A 20,746-nucleotide genomic window follows, 5' to 3' on the forward strand; every position below is an offset into this window, starting at 1 on the left:
AGACTTTGGGTCACAAGGACTGTTTGAATTCTATGCAAATATGGAAGAAGAGGAATTTGGATTTATACCCCACATTTCTGTCCTGCATGGAGTCTTAATGCGTCTTACAAACTCTTTTCCCTTTCGCTCCCGACAACAGACACCTTGTGAGGTAGATGGGGCTGAGAGTGTTCTGAGAGAACTGTGACTAGCCTAAGGTCACCCAGCAGGCTTCATGTGTAGGAGTGAGGAAACAAATCCAGTTCACCAGATAAGAGTCTGACACTCATGTGGAGGAGTGGGGAATCAAACCCGGATTTCCAGATTAGAGTCCACCTGCTCTTAACCACTACACCCCCTGGCTCTCACACACATAGAGACAAAAAGACAGAGAAAGCCCTCAAGTTCCCAGTGTAGCACTTTAGCTTCAATATGCTGTGGGGGGATAGTATCACAAAGAAACCCCCTTCCAATTAAAAAAAATCCCAAACAAACCCAGATCTTTCCTGATGAGGAAGTGATTCAAGAACCCTTATTCTGGGTCCTCTCTTTTGCTTAACTCTTTGACCATGTGCACCGTTCAGAATTAATAGGTTGTTACATCAAAAAGAATAGCTCCTATGAAAACCCTCTCCCTGCAGGCAAATTAGCTGCTTAATTTATCACACGCAAATGTGAAGATGCCTCTTCTCTAGGATTCTCCCCTTACAAACGGAAACAACAGGAACCGAAACGTGCTGACTTCTCCGCAACCAAATCAGGATTCAAACTCATGTCTTGCCTGGACTATCAGGGCTCTTCAGAATGTAGGAAGCTGAAGGGAGAGAGAAGGAAAAGGAAGAGGCTGCGAGGATTTGCTTGTGAAGCCGAAGTGGTGCTGAATGGACAGCTCCACAGACCAAGATACTGTATTGTTGGCTTGCAGGCTAGTAAATGAGAAGAAGAGTTTGGATGTATGCCCCACCTTTCTCTCCTGTAAGGAGACTCAAGGTGGCTTACAAGCTCCGTTCCCTTCCTCTCCCCACAACAGACACCTTGTGAGGTAGGTGGGGCTGAGAAAGTTCCAAAGAACGGTGACTAGCCAAAGGAATGTAGGAGTTAGCTATTCAATGAGGTTAGCTATTCAATGAGGTTAGCTATTCACGATGCAAAATAAGAATAGCTATTCAAGATACCTGTTTGAGGAGATACCTGCAGTGGTCTGGCTGTTACTCAGCATCTTCCCATATCACAATATTTACCCACCCAACTATTTGTGGCAGGCTCAGGCAGCCTCTTAACTATCCTGGACAACTTTCCCCACCCTTTCTAATGACAGAGCGGCCTCGATGGTAGCGCATGAGGTGTCTAAACCTTATCTGCTCAGCCTTAGGAACTCCAGGCAGGTGAAGGGATCCTGTTTTAATTCTTATGGCAAACCCCCCTTTTCACCGCTCCAGAGAACGGAGGCAAATGTGTCAAACAGGAGTAAAATTTATTGGACAAACTCGACGGGATCAGGAGATATTTCAAATGGGTGGAAATCAGGCAAAAGATTATATACGAATATCAGTTTTGGCACAGACAGAGTTCTTAAGGAGCCAGTGTTGTGTAGTGGTTAAGAGCTGGTGGATTCTAATCTGGAGAACTGGGTTTGGTTCCCCACCATCTGAATGGCAGAGGCTTATCTGGCAAACTGGATTTGTTCCCCACTCCTACACATGAAGCCTCCTGGGCAACCTTGGACCTGTCACAGTTCTTCAAAACTCTCTCAGCCCCACCTACCTCACAAGGTGTCTGTTGCAGGGAGTGGAAGGGAAAGGAGCTTGTAAGCCACCTTGAGTCTCCTTACAGGAGAGAAAGGTGGGGTATAAATCCAAACTCTTCTTCTTTTTCTTCTTAATTCAGCTTTAACATTTTCTTCAGTTGCTTGCTCTTTAAGAAGATTCAGTTAGATGTTATTGGCGAATGGATTCATGTTGTCTTTGGGTTCTGACAGGCACCCTTTCATGCAGTACACATGCTGTCAGCTACCCACTTCATCGAAATCTCCCTCCTGAAGTAACATTAGCAGAACACGTATATATCAGACTGGAAATCTACCTGTGTGTTTGATCCCTGTATGAACTGGATTAGGAATTCTTCTCCACTCAGAAGATATAATCCTTCCTCTTTTATTTAAGGAAACTGGTGGAAAGTTTCACTACTATTCCACCTTCAGTTTTGACCACTAAATAAAACTCCCAGTTCTCCCGCCTGTGTATTTTCTGCTTTTCAGCACACACTGAACTCGGTATATTTCAAGACAGATCCATGCCCTGACTGAAATTTCCTCAGAGTAGATATTTAGCACACACAGTTATAGGACTTGATATTAACTCGCAGGAATCCGAATGGAAAAGCCTACAAAACTTTTCCTCTCAGACCCCTTCCGCACATGCAGAATAATGCACTTTCAGTCTACTTTTTGCAGCTGTGTGGAATAGCAAAAATCCGCATGCAAACAATTGTGAAAGTGGGTTGAAAGTGCGTTATTCTGCATGTGTGGAAGGGGGCTCAGAGAGAGACCTCCTCCCTCTCTGGCTCATTCCGCACATGCAGAATAATGCACTTTCAAACTGCTTTCAGTGTTCTTTGAAGCTGTGCGGAATAGCAAAATCCACTTGCAAACAGGTGTGAAAGTGGTCTGAAAATGCATTATTTTGTGTGTGTGGAAGGGGCCTCTGAGTCAGCTGGTTGTTCCACCAATCAGAACGCAGGTCAGCTTACCTAGTCAGGACAGTTTCCCATTCTTAGGACATTTCCCCCCACTCTGCTGGGTTAGCACCTTGTTCCACTGACTGACTTGCACCTTTAAACCTTCATCTTTCTGTGCTGGCCATCACACATGTCATTTGGATTCAGGTAGAAGTGGTAAGCTGCAGTACTACAGTCAATGCTCTGCTCATGACCTGAGTTTGATCCCAAGAGAAGTTGTTTTCAGGTAGCCGGCTTGAAATTGACTCATCCTTCCATCCTTCCGAAGTTGGTAGAATGAATACCCAGCTTGCTGGGGGTAAAGTGTAGATGACTGGGGAACACAATGGCAAACCACCCTATAAACATAGTCTACCTAGTAAATGTCATGATGTGATGTCACCGCATGGTATTTTTCCCCCAGTAAGAGCAAAATAAAGCCAAGTCCTTGGTGGGGGACTAGACACCGTGACTTAGCAACTGGCCCTTGATACCTGATGAGTGTGTATCTTTGTGCCATTGTCAGGGATGCAACATCTTGTGCTTACAGGTTAGGGAGAGGTTTTGATTCAGTGGAAAAGCTCCTTCTTGGCTTGCAGAAATCCCAGGTTCAATCCCCACCGTCCCCAATAAGAATCAGATCATAGGTGACGTGAAAGACGTGAAAGACTTCAGTTTGGGACCTTGGAGAGCGGCTGCCAGTCTAAGTTGACAATGATGTTGATAGAACAAGGGTATAGGGCAGTGATGGTGAACCTTTTCGAGACCGAGTGCCCAAACTGCAACCCAAAAACCCACTTATCGCAAAGTGCCAACATGGCAATTTAACCTGAATACTGCGGTTTTAGTATAGAAAAAACGGTTGGCTCCCATTGCCAGCAACCGAGCTTACTCCCAGGTAAAGGATCGTGCTTTAGTTCTTTGCATGAAAATCAGTGGGGTTTAACAGCACTTAACAGGGTTACCTACACTGCCTCCCCAAAACTAGATCTTAGGTTTATTGCTAATAATCGAGTCCAGTGGCCCAGGCCAGCCTAGATGTGGGGGGGAGGACTCTGTTTGCGTGTGCCCACAGAGAGGGCTCTGAGTGCCACCTATGGCACCCGTGCCATAGGTTCGCCACCACTGGTATAGGGCAGCTTCCTGGGTCTGTCCTGCCCTTATTAAGAACATAAGAACATAAGAACATAAGAACTAGCCTGCTGGATCAGACCAGAGTCCATCTAGTCCAGCATTCTGCTACTCGCAGTGGCCCACCAGGTGCCTTTGGGAGCTCACATGCAGGATGTGAAAGCAATGGCCTTCTGCTGCTGCTGCTCCTGAGCACCTGGTCTGCTAAGGCATTAGCAATCTGAGATCAAGGAGGATCAAGATTGGTAGCCATAGATTGACTTCTCCTCCATAAATCTGTCCAAGCCCTTTTTAAAGCTATCCAGGTTAGTGGCCATCACCACCTCCTGTGGCAGCATATTCCAAACACCAATCACACGTTGCGTGAAGAAGTGTTTCCTTTTATTAGTCCTAATTCTTCCCCCCAGCATTTTCAATGAATGCCCCTGGTTCTAGTAGTATTGTGAGAAAGAGAGAAAAATTTCTCTCTGTCAACATTTTCTACCCCACATGCCATAATTTTGTAGACTTCAATCATATCCCCCCCTCAGACGTCTCCTCTCCAAACTAAAAGAGTCCCCAAACGCTGCAGCCTCTCCTCAAAAGGAAGGTGCTCCAATCCTTCAATCATCCTCTTTGCCCTTTCTCTGCACTTTTTTCTATCTCTTCGATATCCTTTTTTTGAGATGTGGCGACCAGAACTGAACACAGTACTCCAAGTGCTGAAGCACGCTTATTCACGGCTTTATATAAAGGGCATGACGAAATCTTTTGCAGTTTTATTCTCAATTCCTTTCCTAATTATCCCCAGCATAGAGTTTTGCCTTTTTTCACCGCCAAGCATGCATTGAGTTGACATTCCCATGGAACTATCAACTAAGACGCTTCAAATCCCTTTCCTGGTCTGCATGACTGAAGTAGCACTGACCCTGTGGAAGCGTGTGTAATATGTGAAGTTTGGATTTTTTTTGCCCCGTATCAGCATCACTTTTACATTTCGCTACATTGAACTGCATTTGCCATTTCTTAGCCCACTCACCTAATTTATCAAGGTCCGCTTGGAGCTCTTTCTACTTGCGAATCCTTTGTGGTTCCTGCACCCACCCTACATAATTTGGTATCATCTGCAAACTTGGCCACCACACTACCCACCCCTCTACTTCCAGGTCATCATTTTATGAATAAGTTAAAGAGCACTGGTCCCCAAAACGGATCCTTGGGGGACACCACTCCTCCTACATCTCTCCATTGTAGAGAACTTCCCATTTATACCCACCCTTTGTTTCCTGTTCCTCAACCAGTTTTAATCCATAGGAGGACTTCCCTCATGACTTCCTTCATTGCTGGTTTTCTCAACAGTCTCTGGTGAGGAACTTTGTCAAAAGCCTTTTGGAAATCCAAGTAGACAATGTCCACTGGTTCCCCTTATCCACACACATGTCTGTTTTACACCCTCAAAGAACTCCTGGTAGTAAGTTTGTAAGACAGGACTCTGCCTCTACAAAAGCCATGCTGTAGCTCTTCCCTCAGCAGAGTCTTGCTTTTCTACATGTTTAATAATTTTATCTTTAATGATAGATTCCTACTAATTTACCAGGAACAGATGTCAAACTGACTGGCCTGTAATTTCCTCGCTGGTCCCTCCTAGACCCTTTCTAACTTAAAGATTGGTGTGACATTGGCCATCTTCCAGTCTTCAGGGATGGAGCTTGATTTCAGGGATAAGTTTGCATATTAATGTCTTTGAGAACATCAGCAATTTCATGCTTGAGCTCTTTAAGAACTCTTTGGATAGCAGATGCAATCTGGGGCCAGAGGATTTGAGAGTAGCATTTAGTTTATCAATGGCTGCCAAGAACTTCTTCCCTTGTCTACCACTAACTTCGCTAGTTCCTCGGATTCACCTCCTAAGAAGCTTGAAGTTTCCAGGTGCAGGAATTTTCCTCACCCTCCTCTTGCCAGGTGAAGACAGATGCAAAGAATTCATTCAGCTTCTCTCTGGGCAATCTCCCTGTCAAATCTTTTTAGCACACCTTTTGTTCCTTCATCGTCTAAATCGGACCCTACCGCTTTCCCCTTAGCTGGCTTCCTGCTTTTGATGTACTTGAAGAACTGTTTGTTGCTAGTCTTGATGTTCGCAGCCATGCGTTCCTCATAACCCTTTTTTGCCTCCCTTACAGCTAACTTGCTTCTCTTTTGCCACCATTTGTGTTCTCTCTGGTATTCTTCATCAGTTAAGTTGGACTTCCATTTTCTAAAAGACATCTTTTTTTTTTTTTTAATTTCATCAACGTCCCTTGTTTCCCATGGTGGCTTTCTTTTGGACCTCATGCTTGCCTTTCTCCTAACCCAAGCCGGAACACATTCCAGCTGAGCTTTTTAAGACTGTGTTTTAAATAACCTCCAAAGCACCTTGGACATTTTTTTTTGACTCTCTTGATTTTCCCTTTCAGCTTCCTGCGCACTATCCCCCCTCTTCTTTGAGAAATTTCCCTTTCTGAAGGCAAATGAAACTACATTAGTAGTTGTCACTTGTTCGCATGCAGAGAGACTGACTCTGACTTGGCATTGTGGTCGCTGTTCCCTATCGGCTCAACAACACTGACTTCCCCCGCATCAGGTCCTGGGTCCCACATAGAATTAGATCTAGGATCACATCTCCCCTGGTTGGTTCTACAACCATCTGGCTCTAAGCCACAGTCATTTAGCATATCCAGGAATGTTCTCTCCTTACTATGACCTGAACATGCATTTTTTCCCTGTGAAGTTTATGTGGGATAGTTAAAAATCGCCCATTACCAATGGTACATTTTTGCTTTTGTTGGCCTCCTCTAATTTCTTTTTCCATCTCAGAATCCTCTTGTGCAATCTTTTGGTCAGGGGGACTCGATAATATATTCCTAATGTTAAACTTTGCTTCACCCCTGTTATTATTGATATCCCACAGTGCTTCTGTAGAGGAATCAGCTCCCCCTGCATTGTCTATTTTATGTGACACTATGCTCTCTTTGGATGTAGAGGGCCACCCCACCCCAATAATGCCCTGGGTCCCTATCCTTCCTGTAGAGCCTGTAACCTGGGATAACAGCATCCCACTGGTTCTCCTCATTCCACCATGTCTCTTCTGTGATGCCTCCACTATATCAATGTCCCTCCTTCAAAACTCTGTACTCCAGCTCCCCCATTTTAGGTCGAGATGCTTCTACTATTAGCATAGAGACACTTGTATACTCTGTCTCTGTGTCCTTAACCTGGGATTTATGTGTTTTGCCCCTCTAGCCTTTTGTAGACACTATCGCTTATCACATTGCTATGCTCCTACCGGCTTGTATGTGGTTGATTTAGAAAAACCTCTCTCTGTGTCTGCATCCCCATGGACTCTGTATTCCGAACCCGAGTCACCTCAGCTCCTGTCGGCTTTCCCCCCAAGGGATCAGTTTAAAAGCTGTTCTGCCACCTTTTTTTTTTTTAACGTTGAGCGCCCAGCAGCCTGGTTCCCTCTTTGGTTAAGATGAAGCCCGGTCCCTTTGTGTACAGGCCTGCCTTATCCCAAAAGGTTCCCAGTTCCTGACAAAGCTGAAACCCTCTGCCTTACACCACCTGTCTCTCATCCCACGCATTGAGACCCTGTATCTCCTGGGCTTGCCTAGCTCTCCCTGGCATTGTGGAACAGGTAGCATTTCTGGAGAATGCCACCTTGGGGGTCCTGGATTTTAACCTTTTCCTAGCAGCCTAAATTTCGCTTCCAAGAACCTCCCGGCTACATTTCACAATGTCATTGGTACCAATGTGGACCAAGCAACTGCTGACTCTCCACCCCAGCACTGTCTAACAGCCTATCTAGACGCAAGCGTGACATCCAAGCAACCTTCTCAAGAGACCAGGCAGGCAAGTCACCATGCGGTCATCCACAGCCTGTCACAAAACCCAACTCTCTATATTCCTAATGATCCCGAATCACCCACTACAAGGGAGCTCCCCCACACCTCCCCGAGGGTATCCTCAGTGCGAGAGGATATCTGACCACCAGCTAAGGAAGGGGTCCCCATCTAAGGGAGCATCTTCCACCACCTCAGACTGGCACCCTCCGTCACCCAGACTCTCATTCTCCATGACATCTGAAGAGATGTCACCTTTGGGAAGTGGGACCTGGCTGCTAGGGTCCCCTCAAAGCCCTCGATTTTGTTGCCCTCTCTGCCTCCTCCTCCAAGAAACTTCTCCAGGTCCTGCCACCTTGGCTTCAAGAGAAGCAGCACATGTTCCTTGAGTGCCAGGGAACTCATTGCAGCGAGGAGCACAGCCCACCGACTTCTGCCCTAGTGGCAGAGATAGTCATACATCACGACACTCAGTGCAAAACACTGGAAAGCCCCCATCCCCCTGCCTGGCTTCCTGTCTCTCATATCTAATTTTGTTTAGATATTCAAATACTAATTTTTAATTGAAGTGCCTCCCTCTTAAAGGTTTCTATACCTTCTACTATCCCTTTAAAAAAATATGTTTTGTTGAAATTTAGTAAGAAACACCTGCTTGTTGCGCGCCGTTAGGCGCGCGCCGCTAATTCCAGAGACTAACTGAAAAGATTTAAAAATGTGAGAAGCCCCACCCCTTCAGCACTAACTGAAAAGATTTACAAATGTGAGAAGCCCCACCCTTCAGCAGCTTCCACCAATCAGCAGCCCTAGGACAAGGAGAAAAAAAGAGAAACCCCCTGTTTAAAATACACTGTTTAAAAGATGTGGCTTTGAGAAAAGCCCTCTGTCAAGCTCCTCAGCCCTTTCTGGCCCACTGCTGTCCTCCACTGCTCCTCTTCTCTGCTGGTTCCAGAGACTAACTGAACCAACAACAGAACATGGACCGAGTAGGATCAGGACCCAGATAGAAGGAAACCCTTTGTTATATATCAGTGGCATTGGCTGTTTGTCAGATCCGATTGGCTGGCTGTTAGAGCAATGGCCAAGGAACAAGCTTGAAATTAGCAAACCCTTGATCCGACTTCAGCCATTTTGCTTGGTTGCCTTACACAAGACACTGTCCTTCAGCCATAGGCTGTTGTCTGTGGCCCCTTCCGCACATGCAAAATAATGCGTTTTCAAACCACTTTCACAACTGTTTGCAAGTGGATTTTGGTATTCCGCACAGCTTCAAAGAGCACTGAAAGCAGTTTGAAAGTGCATTATTCTGCATGTGCAGAATGAGCCTGTGATAATAATACTGACACTTCTGAGGACAGTGATGGCGAACCTATGGCACGGGTGCCAGAGGTGGCACCCAGAGCCCTCTCTGTGGGCACGCACAAACAGAGTTCATCATGTGGGGGGCAGAAAATCACTCCCCCCACACACATCTAGGCTGGCCTGGGCCGCTGGGCTCGATTATTAGCATTAAACCTAAGATCTAGTTTTGGGGAAGCAGTGTAGGTAACCCTGTCAAGCGCTGTTAAACCCCACTGATTTTCATGCAAAGAACTAAAGTGTGATCCTTTACCTGGGAGTAAGCTTGGTTGCTGGCAATGTGGCTTGCTTCTGAGTAAACCCTCCTAGGGTCGTGATTCACTCGTTCAAAGAGTTGCATGGTTGCTTCAAAGCAAAGCCACCTTCTACCACCAAGCTTACTCCCGAGTAACGCACGCCTCAGAGCCAACCATTTTTTCTTAACTAAAACCTCAGCATTCAGGTTAAATTGCCGTGTTGGCACTTTGCGATAAATGTGTGGATTTTGGGTTGCAGTTTGGGCACTCAGTCTCGAAAAGGTTCACCATCACTGTCTTAGGAGATGGTTGCAAGAATGGCAAGATGATGTACGAACCCTCTGGTGTTCTCCATGAATAGTAAAGTGCCATCGTGTTAATTGTACCCCAAGTGATTGCCTTCACAACCTGAGAGTGCTAAAGGTGCCTACAGAGGAGATAAGAAGAGTTTGGATTTATACTCCCCACTCCCTTCTCTCTTGTAAGAAGACTCAAATGGGCTTACAAACTCCTTTCCCTTCTTCTTACCACAACAGACACCTTGTGAGGTAGGCAGGGCTGAGAGAGTTCTGAAAGAACTGTGACTAGCCCAAGGTTACCCAGCAGGTTTCAAATCCAGTCCACCTGATAAGACTCTGCAGCTCATGTGGAGGAGTGGGGAATCAAACCCGGTTCTCCAGATTAGAGTCCACCTGGTCTTAACCACTACACCATGCTTGCTCTCAGACATTTCCTCACCTTTCATGAACCCCCTCTATCAACTATTTAGAGGGTGGCTTTCAGCTATTAAGAAGCAAATGATATTCAACCTATGGGCCATACACAAACTGAATATATTTCGTAGGTCTTCGGTGGAGTCCATTGATTGCCTTTTAATTTCACATTGCACTAGGCACGGACTGCCACCAGATCACCCACCCACTCAATACACATGGTTTCCATTACAAATGTGTCACTTCTTGGAGGCAAGTTCATTACTGCCCACGTGGTCTGCATTCCAGAGGTGTACATGGGACACACCTTTGCAGAGCAGGGCTACGCTCCAGGAATAGGCCCGAAAGAAGAGTCAGTTTGCGTATGGATATCCAGCATGAGGTAGTATGCAGGTCCTCAGCCAATGGCTACATGGGGTGCACAAAAATAGGGATGGAGGTTTTTCATAACAATCCCTGAGAATTCTCTCTTCATCAGTCCCCATGTCCACCTGCAAGTACCATCTCCCAAGGACTCTACCTACCAGAGATTACCCCCTTGTGCTTGTGAGCCAGCGTGGTGTAGTGGTTAAGAGCAAGTGGATTCTGATCTGGAAAACTGGGTTTGATTCTCCACTCCTCCACCTGGGTGGCAGAGGCTTATCCAGTGAACCAGATGTGTTTCCACACTCCTACATTCCTGCTGGGTGACCTTGGGCTAGTCACAGTTCTCTCAGAACTCTCTCTGCTCCTCCTACCTCACCAGGTGTCTGTTGTGGGGGAAAGGAGCTTGTAAGCCACCTTGAGTCTCCTTGCTGGAGAGAAAGGTGGGGTATAAATCCAAACTCTTCATCTCCTCTTCTGCAATTTATGCCCTTAAAACTTACCACAAATGATAAATATATTAACTGGATGTTTGTAAACATAAACAGCCTTATCTGGAACAGTGGGCTTTTTAGTTCTACCATAGAAGGAGCAGTACAGCATCTGCTTGGCATCCAGCAAATCCCAGGTTCGATTCCTGACATCTTTAGCCAAAAGGACCAGGCAGTAGGTGACGTGAAAGAGCTCTACCTGGGGAACTGTTGCCTGTCTGAGTAGACAGTACTTATCTAAATGGACTAATGGTCTGAGTCAGCATAATTCACCATTATCCAACTAAGGAAGGGCTTAGTGCAACAGAGGCTCATTCCACACATGCAGAATAATGCACTTTCCAACTGCTTTCAATGCTCTTTGAAGCTGGGCGGAATGGCAAAATCCACTTGCAAACAGTTGTGAAAGTGGTTTGAAAACGCATTATTTTGCGTGTGCGGAAGGGGCCAGACTGTCTAATATCACAGCAGAAATTGCACTCAATGGCTTAATCACAAAAATGTCTCAAGGCGACCCTGCCATTTCAGCAACAAAGCTCATATCTGCAGTTTCTCTTAATAATGCCTCGAGCGGGTGTCACAAGCAAGAATTTTTATTCCAAATATTATTCAGAGGCACAGAAAAACATGTTTTTAGGTCCCTTCCGCACATGCAGACTAATGCACTTTCAATCCACTTTCACAATTGTTTGCAAGTGGATTTTGCTATTCCACACAGTAAAATCCAGCTTCAAAGTGGATTGAAAGTGCATTATTCTGCATGTGCAGAAGAAGCCTTGTGTACAAATCTGTTCAAACCTTTAAGATATCACATACAGAACATCTACTTCATTATTCAGGTAAATCTTTATAATAATAGCATTCTTACGCCTTAGTGTGACAATAATACCTTCCACCAGAAGATGCAGTTTTAAAGTACAAATTCAAAAGACTGTGTATCCCCTCTCCAGAAATGGTCCAGGCCCCTTATTAGTTTTTGGAATATTAGTTTTTGGTTGTGACACCTACTTAAGACATTATTAAGAACAATTGCATATATGTACTTTGATGGTTGAATAGAAGAGAAAAAGAAGAGTTTGGATTTATATTCCCCTTTTCTCTCCTGTAAGTAGACTCAAAGGGGCTTACAATCTTCTTTTCCCTTCCCCCATCTTGTGAGGTGGGTGGGGCTGAGACAACTCCGAAGAACTGTGACTAGCCTAAGGTCACCCAACTGGCATGTGTTGGAGTGCACAAGCTAATCTTTAAGGTCCCCTCTCCCATACTCCAAACAAGCATTCCCAACTCCTTCAATGAGATGGGAAGGACTTCAACCATATGCAAACAGTGGAAGGGCAATGCAAACTTTGAAATGTTAAGACTATTTGGGGGAAATGATTGAATTCTCTCCGCCGCACGTGTGGCTGTAAGCAGCGCCACCCCATATTGAAACCGGCATTGTTGAATAAGTCTTTCTTTTCATTTGTGCACTTTTAATCTGCCTTGATCCTCTCATGGGTACCTGTGTCACATGGGTCAAATCCCCACTACCGTCTTAGCCAGGTTTCAGAACACAAACTAACCAGGTTTGAGGGACGACCTCCCCATTGCTTGTGTGGCAGATTCCATTTCTGGCGCTCGTTCTCCCTATTAATCCGCGTTCCAGCAGGACCTGGTTGCAAGTGGCATAGACCCCATTGACATGGTTCAGAGCTGATCCGAGGGGAGGGATGAGGGTTGAAACCGTGACTCATTTCCCGCCCTGCAGTGTGATGCGGAATTCGGGCAACCAATCAGCGCTGTGATGTGCATGCAGCCTTTTCTTGGTTTCATTTCCACTTTTGCAGTCGGCTAGCAGAAGGGGACACGAATGTTAAACAGTCAAATGTGTAACTTTGATTCGTTAATGGTTTACACAAGTAACAATTAACTGTTTGCACAGTTAAACGTTAAACTTTTACACGCTGATTTTTTTGATCACGCCCCTACAATGTACGTTTCCACAGTGGGAAAAGGTCCTGCCCCATCAAGGCACGCCAGCCAATCAGGGGAGACCAGTGAAGTGAGCTCGCCTGGTAGTGGGGATTGCTAAGAGTTCTGCAACCGGGTGTGTCTGCTGTATGATCACTGCAGTGGGGAGGAAGAAACTCCGATGAAGAGGACACAGTTTCACAACGAACACGTTTGGATCTGCGTGCAAATTTCAAGTGGGGATTCGACCATGGAAAGACAAATGCTCAGTCAAGTAAAGTCAATGATGACTTTCAGCCTGTGATACACAATCAACCAATCACAAGGCTGTACATTTCAGTTGCGGAAGATCAAGTAAATGCATCTCATTCTCCGATTTCCATTGGTGGTCACTCAGCGATGCTTTAATTTTTTAAAAAAACTTATGTAGCGCCGTCCAGTTCAAGAGGATTTTTACACTCCATCTCATCCATTTGGTCAAAGGGAAATTCTCTACCTGCCCTACTGAGAAAGTTACCTTGACAAACAATGCTCATGGGACATGACCTGGCGTTGAAAATCCCCGGGCCCTTCAAAAGAACATGTACTCAATGTTTGAAAAAGAAACCGGAGACAGGGTGGAAACAAAGACCTGCTGTTTATCTAGTGTGACCGGATGAAAGGACAACAGGCATACAAAACCATGAACAATACGTACATACATACATACATATATATATATTATATACATACACATTTATACCTGTGTAAAGGAGATTAAATTAAAATTTAAGATGATTTTTATTCATTTTCCAGAACATTACATCTCGACCCATCATATATTTTTTTCCCTTCCCACTTGCATCCATTTACTGTTTTACAGTTCACTGCACACCTCTTATGCCAACTTCCTGGGTGAAAATATTTTTTTTTATCCACTCAACCCTGGATTACGGGGAGGGGAGAAGAGTACCTTATTTGTCCTCAAGACGATTCCTGAGTCCCTCGAGGGGAAACTGCATTCCCACTACCTCCCAGACAGTAGGCCACAGTTTAACCTGCCTCTGTAGCCACGAATGATCCAGAAGCTCCACATGTTCTGAAGGAGACGCCAACCGCATGTTGCCCACATGGCAGAGAGTGACATAAAGCCTCGTCTTTGAATCATGGGCTCAGCATTTTGCAACCCCCGTGAATACCAAAGGACAAAATTCAAATTCCCTAAGCGGGCAGTGCTTCAAATAGACCTGGTCTTCTGAACGGCACGCAATTTGGCCAAGGCCATGTCAAGGGGGTGCGAAAGTAATCCTTCTCCACAGACCCAAACCACAGAATAAACAGTCGTCTTTGACACAACATCTCACCTTTTAATTTTGGATTGTTTAATCCAGAGTAAACTGCCACAGCCAGGTTTCCTGTGGAGCAATCACAACACTTAATCCTCGGTCCACTCATACAAGCATGCCCAGGGAAATATTCTCCCCATTTCGTCGTCCCTCCCCCACCTCCCCTGGATTAATCTGCAAGAAAACTGGCCAGAATGTACACAAAGGCGATCTACCCCTCATGAAGTTGCTTCGAGCAGGGCACCCGCGTCTCATTGACATTCAGGGGGTATGGATAACAGTTTCCCCCTGTTATAAAGCAGCCAAACTGGATAAGGAGAAAACAGAACAAAAAAACAAACAAACGCGATGGTTTCTGTACATCTGAAATCCAAGTTCCTCAATGAGGAAATGAAAATTCCACAGGGCGGGGATAAACAGACAAGCATACCTGGCAGTTATGATACATATTAAGGAAACATGGCAGATTTTCTCTTCCGGAGGAGCTCCGTTTTCTCATTATGGGATCTGGACCTGTCTGGATTGTGAACGGAGATCAGGGCCAAAGTGTTAGCCCGCCATCCAAAACTGACCCAGCCAGTGACCACAAAACATCTCCATGTCGTGGGCCCTGAAACTCACATCCAGTTACTGTTGGAATCGTAGCAGAAAAAGGTGAGATTTCAAAGGAAGGTTTCTTCTCCATGCCTCTGGACAGTACACCCCACAAGAAGTAAACGGTAAAACAGGGGCACACCTCTCGAGTGGAAGTCAGAGATACGCCCTTGACATGAAAAGCTTGTGGGAGAGAAAGAGAACTTTCCACATTTTCCAGTTTAGAGACAAAACTCGCCAGAACCATCCTTTCCCGACACAATACTGTTAGGGGGGAAAAATAATTTACAGTTTTTTTAAAAAAAGCATCCTTTTGGCTGTTTTTGAGAGATAAAAAGTGACTTTTCCAACAATCACTTCACAAGGTACATTTCAGACTCTGTGAGGGAGACGCTTTGCGAATACTGTTAAAGGGAATGTGAATGAAGCAGCAGGTGGTTCCCCCTGGGTGGGTGGGGGGAGGAATCTTGGATGGATTTGCACCCATTTTTATAGCATCCAGTTTCATTTTGCTTTTAATCTGTGAGAGAGCAGCTGATAGAGATTGTTAAATATCAACACTCTTGAGTCTGGAGAAAGATTCTCTTAAATCAGTTCTGTCGTGGCTACCCATGCTAATTCCAAAACCAGGGGGTCGCTGAAACCCTGTGCCCTCGAATGAGTCCTGAGGTAAAATATTTCCCAGGAAGGCAGCGATAGAAACTGGTAGGAACAATAAGTAAGGAAAGAAAGAACTCCAATGCATTTCAGCTTGGGGGTTTACTTGGCCACGTTTCAAGTAGCGGGTAAGCTTGTTCACTGACTCTCTGAGGGCTGATTCAAACATGAACCCTACAAAGGGGGCGATTGTTGGCCAGAGTCATGTGGAATTCCCACAACAGGCACTGCACATTCTTGGTGACCCCTTGAACTGTTGTGGGCACCCCTCATGCCAGCCATTTTTATGTATTTATTCAATTTCTACCTCACCTTCCTCGACACCTCAGGCCCACGGGGGGAAAGCAGCTTCCAAGTGTTATTGCTGCCATTTTGTGAAGCGCCACTCAGCGTTCGCTTCCCCGCCCCCCCCCCCCCCAAGTCTCTGTGCTGTGTGTGTATCATATTGTCACTTGGCCCAGGATAATTTTGCCCAGGATAACCAATGATGTCTAATGTTGCGAGGCACGGGGAATTTCAGTCATAATATTTTGCCGTCTGCTTAAACAGGTGCGGGGTTGACTGGAGAACGCCGTGACTAAAAACATGGTGGCACGTTAGAAACCAGTGGCAGTGTTTCTGACTGGCTTTCAGCCCCTATCGCCTGCAAAAGCTCATTTTACAACAACCCAGGTAGTCACTAAAAGGCCACGGCGCTTTGGACACCAATACTCTCAGCTGCTCTTCTGGAAAAAAAAGAAAGACTCTGAGGTCAAAAAGTGTGAATCTGAACAGAAAACTCTGAGATCGCTGCTTTGCTTTAATGAGGGACTAGCCGGCCAGTTGCAGCCTCCTGGTCCAAAACAAAACGGACCCGTCCCTAGAATGTGTGTTTGTGTGATGTAATGCAAGGGACGGCTGATATCACACCCTCCTGCTTCCTTGTGGGATGAAGGCAGAGCGCCAGAAAGAAGGAATGTTGGGTGTCAGCTTTTACACGGTTGAATGACCCAAGATTCATCACCCACTTTGTGGCTGAGGATCTGGCCTGTTCATTTGGCTGTTGCCCGCTTGGGAAAAGCCCCCTCCTCAAAACACCCCAGTGATGACAGTGGCGTCGCTGGCCTACGGTGTGTGCGCAGACTGTGGAGAAGCTTTGCAAGTCTCCTTCAATCAATTGCAGAGTCGTGAGAGTAGGAACTGGCTCGCGAATGTAGGCAGAGGCGGTTCTTCACTCCTCCCAAGGAATGGAGAGGTTCTTCTCTGCTCTGTTCTGTGGTGGTCCAAAAGTCTCAGTTGGTGGCTAGTCTTGGGATCTTCAGTCTGAAGGCTCAGTTCTCCCAGGAGCATCCAGTTCATAAGTCCCTTGGATTTTAGCACTCAGAAAATCATCTCAAATGACATGAATGAAAATGCAACATGGAGAAAACAAAACAAGGCCAAAAAAAGGGTTCTCTTCCCAGTGCCAAAGTCCACTCGGTCGCTAGTAGGGGGTCCAGGTCCAAACCTATTCACAGTCCCCCAAGACGGCAGCCAGCGAAAATCTACTCCTGACCCCCTCCGTAAATAAAATAAAATAAAAAATACACAGACATTTTTTTCCCACCATTGCACGAAACATAGAGAATAATGGATTCCATATTGTCCAAAAGGATGGAAAATTAAAGGCAAGATCGTCCAACCCCAAAGCCCAAACAACTGCCCCGCCCCTGTCCCCCCCGCCCCTTCCCCCAAAAGATTTAAGATCCAGGAAACAAAACGGAAAGAGCTGGCCTCCCTTCTCACTGGCAGAGTCCTGGAGCTGTGCGGCTTCCCACCAGTGCTACCAGAGGGCCGAGAAGACAATGTGCAGAAGGGGGGGGGGGGGGGCTAGAGGGACGGCAACAGGTCTCAGTCCTGATCTTACAGTGTAGGTTTTTCACCAGGCAGATGGAACGGGAGACAAAGAATGGCTGGACAGACAGGATCGCCGCCTCCCCGCCCTCTGCGGTCCTTCGATCCAGTTGACACAAGACGCACACTGGACATGGAAACTGAACAACAATTCGCCCCCTTCGAGAGGTGACCGGGTTGTGCCTCGGCAGCCCCCCTCCCCAGTTGAAGGCTACCCACTCGCCCTTTCACGGCCTCGCTCTCCTGCACCCTCCCCACAAAAGTAAGGTGACCGGCTATCCTCGGGCTGTGTTGAGTCTGGCTTCCCTGGAGGGGGGGAAACAGGACATCAGGCGAAGGACGGGGTAAGAATAGACAGCGGGCACAAAAGGGACAAATGTCTACTTGGTGCCCCTTGCAAATAATAATAGTAGTAGTAGTAGTAAGAAGAAGAAGAATTAATTGCTCTGGTTTGTTTATATGTTTTCTCTGCTCTTTTTTTTTGTTTGTTTGTTTTTAAGTCGGGTTGGAATTTTTCAAAGTCTGCAGCTTCGCCTCCAGTTCAGAGATCTGAAAAACACACAACAGAAAGGGGGTAAAAAAGGATGGCTCCAGGAAGTGAGTTGACAAGAGGGGAAGGCGGGGAAGGAGAGGTCGCAGGAAGGAGGCACGGGGCTGGCTCTGTAACCTAAATGGCGATGCTGAGTTGTAGTGGCGGCTACGAGGGGGAAAGGCTTTGCGAGGGAAAATAGCAGGGTAGGGAGGGAATTGAGGGGAGCGCAAGGTGTCTTTGCACGACTAAGCTTTTCCATGCTAGTTCTGAATGGTTCCGTTTGCTGTCCATTTCAAGTCACTGCCATGTCCTGTGAAGCAAAGATACCCAGAAGCCTCTGCTTTGCGCACCACGACAGTTCCCCGCCCCCCCCCCCCCCCAGAACACAGTGCATAAATCAAATCCAAACGGACTTTTATCTAGCCATTAGCTTTGCGTGATCGATCCCACTGCCGGGATCCAAATTCACAAATGATTGAATTATTCTGGAACGGAACGACTGAAAACTCACTTGATTAGTTCACGCGTTCAGCGTGTCAATCAGAGGCTGGGAAGGAGCTCGTAAAATCAAGATTCTCGAATCACTTGTCAGTGTAACCATCTTCAGAATAATGGCAGAGTTGCTAAATCTCTCTCTCGCTCTCTCTCTCTCTGTGAGTGCGTGTGCTAGACTTCATCCATACATAATTTGATGTTGCACTATAAGAACCATTAACCTCGTAAGCTGTCTCATCCTCAAAGGAAAATCCAGCTGCATTGCACTGATCATTCAAAATGACTGTGCAATACCTAACAGTGCATGGCTACCGCTTGAAATCTGTGGGCTGTCTGTGGCCTCCACCCAAAGCAACAAAAGGCTATGTGCACATTACCACGCTTGCAAAACACTGTGCTCAGCGCACAGCTACAGGGCTGCAGGGGGTCTTAAAATGATAATCCACTGGTTTTCACATGGGTTGTCTGCCGGGCCCACACAGCTGGTTTTTCTAACTTAGTACTATCAGAAAGTATGCCAACCTCTGGCCCCTTCTGCACATGCAGAATAATGCACTTTCCGTCCGCTTCCAATGCTCTTTGTAGCTGTGCGGAATAGCAAAATCCGCTCGCAAACCGTTGTGCAACTGGATTGAAAACGCATTATTCTGTGTGTGCGGAAGGGGCCTCTGTTTCTGAACCCCAACAGGATCCAAACTCTTCTTCTTCTTCTCAGTTGGGCCCAGCTTGCTGATGCGAAAGAAGGAAATGATGGCCACAAGCCTGAAGAGCAGGCCAGGAAATCAGCAGGACAGAACTGATGGCTGGAAATGGAAAGCAGATCTCTGATGCAGTTGCTAAGAAAACAAGGGCAGAATTCCCACTGAAAATGTAATCTAGATAACAACCAAGTTTCAAAAGAACAGGCAACTTTCCATCCAGGTTCCAACATCCTCACTGCAGCATGTTTCTAGTGAAGACATCTAACCCTGCCCCTTCGGGGGGAGGTGCTTGTTGTCAGGGGTGTAATTGTTAAGCTAGAAGCACCAAAAATTCAGAGTATCTTTAGGAGACCCTCCTAATGATACCACCCAGGTTTGGTGAAGTTTGGTTCATGGGGTCCAAAGTTATGGCCCCTCAAATATGTAGCCGCCATCTCCTACTAGCTCCCATTGGAAAAAATGGGGGATGGGGCACCCCCTTTGGGAGTCCATAGCTTTGGATCTCCTGGACCAAACTTTACAAAACCTGGGTGGTATCAGTAATAGACTCTGCTGATGATACTACCCAGGTTTGGTGAAGTTTTGTTCATGGAGGCCAAGGTTATGGCCCCTCCAATGTGTAGCCCCCATCTCCTATTAGCTCCCATTGGAGTGTTTTTCCCCCCAAAAGGTGCATATACAAGCAGGTCCAGGAAAATCCCGTGATAAGGGGGGGGGGGGGGGAAGCGCCAGAAATGGGACCGATCTGTGTTCTGCGGTTCGGCTGTGAGGAGATCTCAAGGGAACCTGGATATTTTGGGTGTCTATCCCAGGATTAATCGCCAGTGAGGAAATCACCAAGGCTGGCCAAAGCCACAAGCCTCCTGCCTCGACTGACTTTCAGCAAGGGGATCGAGAGACCAAGCCTTAGCAGGTCAACTCAGAAGTAAATCCCATTAAATTCACTGGGGCTTACTTCCAGGAAAGGGGTCTTAGGATTGCAGCCAGAACCAGGCAGCTGAACCATTCCCAAGAGCGTTCAGATTTCACCAGAGGGAAGGTCAACTTGGGTTGGTTCTCAAAGATGACGGTGAAAGCTCTTCAGTTCTGCTCTGGAAAGCACGCGTGGCATTGGGGGCAAGGGGGCATGCTACAGCTTTCCTCGTGGAGCATAATGCTCTTTGTCAGTCATATCAAGCGATCTGCCTGCTCTTTGTCAGTCATGTCAAGCTATCACACCTTCTTGCAGATGATCTTTCCACCTCTGAGCTTCTCTCATTCTACGGCAGGTGCAGATTCACCTGGGCACAAGCATTCTGTGCAGTTCCTGGAATGCAGCTTTATGCAGCTCAGACTGGGATGTACCTAGTCATCGGGGAATTTGCTCCCTCCGGCTGCAGCAATTGCAAAGTTGACAATGCAATACATAATAGTGCAATACATAATAGTGCCCTCTCTTGCCCCTTCCACACATGCAGAATAAATCCACGTTCAATCCACTTGCACAATGGTTCGCCAGTGGGTTTTGCTATTCCGCACAGTAAAATCCAGCTGTAAAGTGCATTGAAAGTGGATTGAAAGGGCATTATTCTGCATGTGTGGAAGGGGCCTCTGTGTCACAGTGAGCTTTTCACAAGCAGCAATAACAAGCCTGCCTGAAGCAGCCTGGCGCAAACCCAGAATGGTGTTTGCGAGTGACTTTAGAGACCCCTGCCAGTGATTCTCGCTCTTTCCTCAAGCAACCGGCATTTTACCATTGCACCGGCAGGGGTTACACGTGCACACAAACAGAGATAGATG

The 20,746-nt window shown here is 46.5% G+C and overlaps 1 protein-coding gene across 2 annotated transcripts in view; it reads right to left on the minus strand.

Moving 5' to 3' along the window:
• Nucleotides 1–13,394: 13,394 nt before the first annotated feature.
• Nucleotides 13,395–20,746, minus strand: part of PPP1R9B (protein phosphatase 1 regulatory subunit 9B) — an 86,251-nt gene continuing 78,899 nt past the window's right edge. For both annotated transcript variants that reach the window (XR_007246207.1, XM_048516324.1), the window contains exon 10: nucleotides 13,395–17,788. Coding sequence is in view for 1 of the 2 variants with exons in the window: in XM_048516324.1 (XP_048372281.1) it covers nucleotides 17,735–17,788 (54 nt within the window). In the remaining variant the exon portion in view is untranslated. The remainder of the gene's footprint in view (nucleotides 17,789–20,746) is intronic.

The sequence above is a fragment of the Sphaerodactylus townsendi genome, linkage group LG15 (assembly GCF_021028975.2).
Source record: "Sphaerodactylus townsendi isolate TG3544 linkage group LG15, MPM_Stown_v2.3, whole genome shotgun sequence".
Taxonomy (NCBI): Eukaryota; Metazoa; Chordata; class Lepidosauria; order Squamata; family Sphaerodactylidae; genus Sphaerodactylus; species Sphaerodactylus townsendi.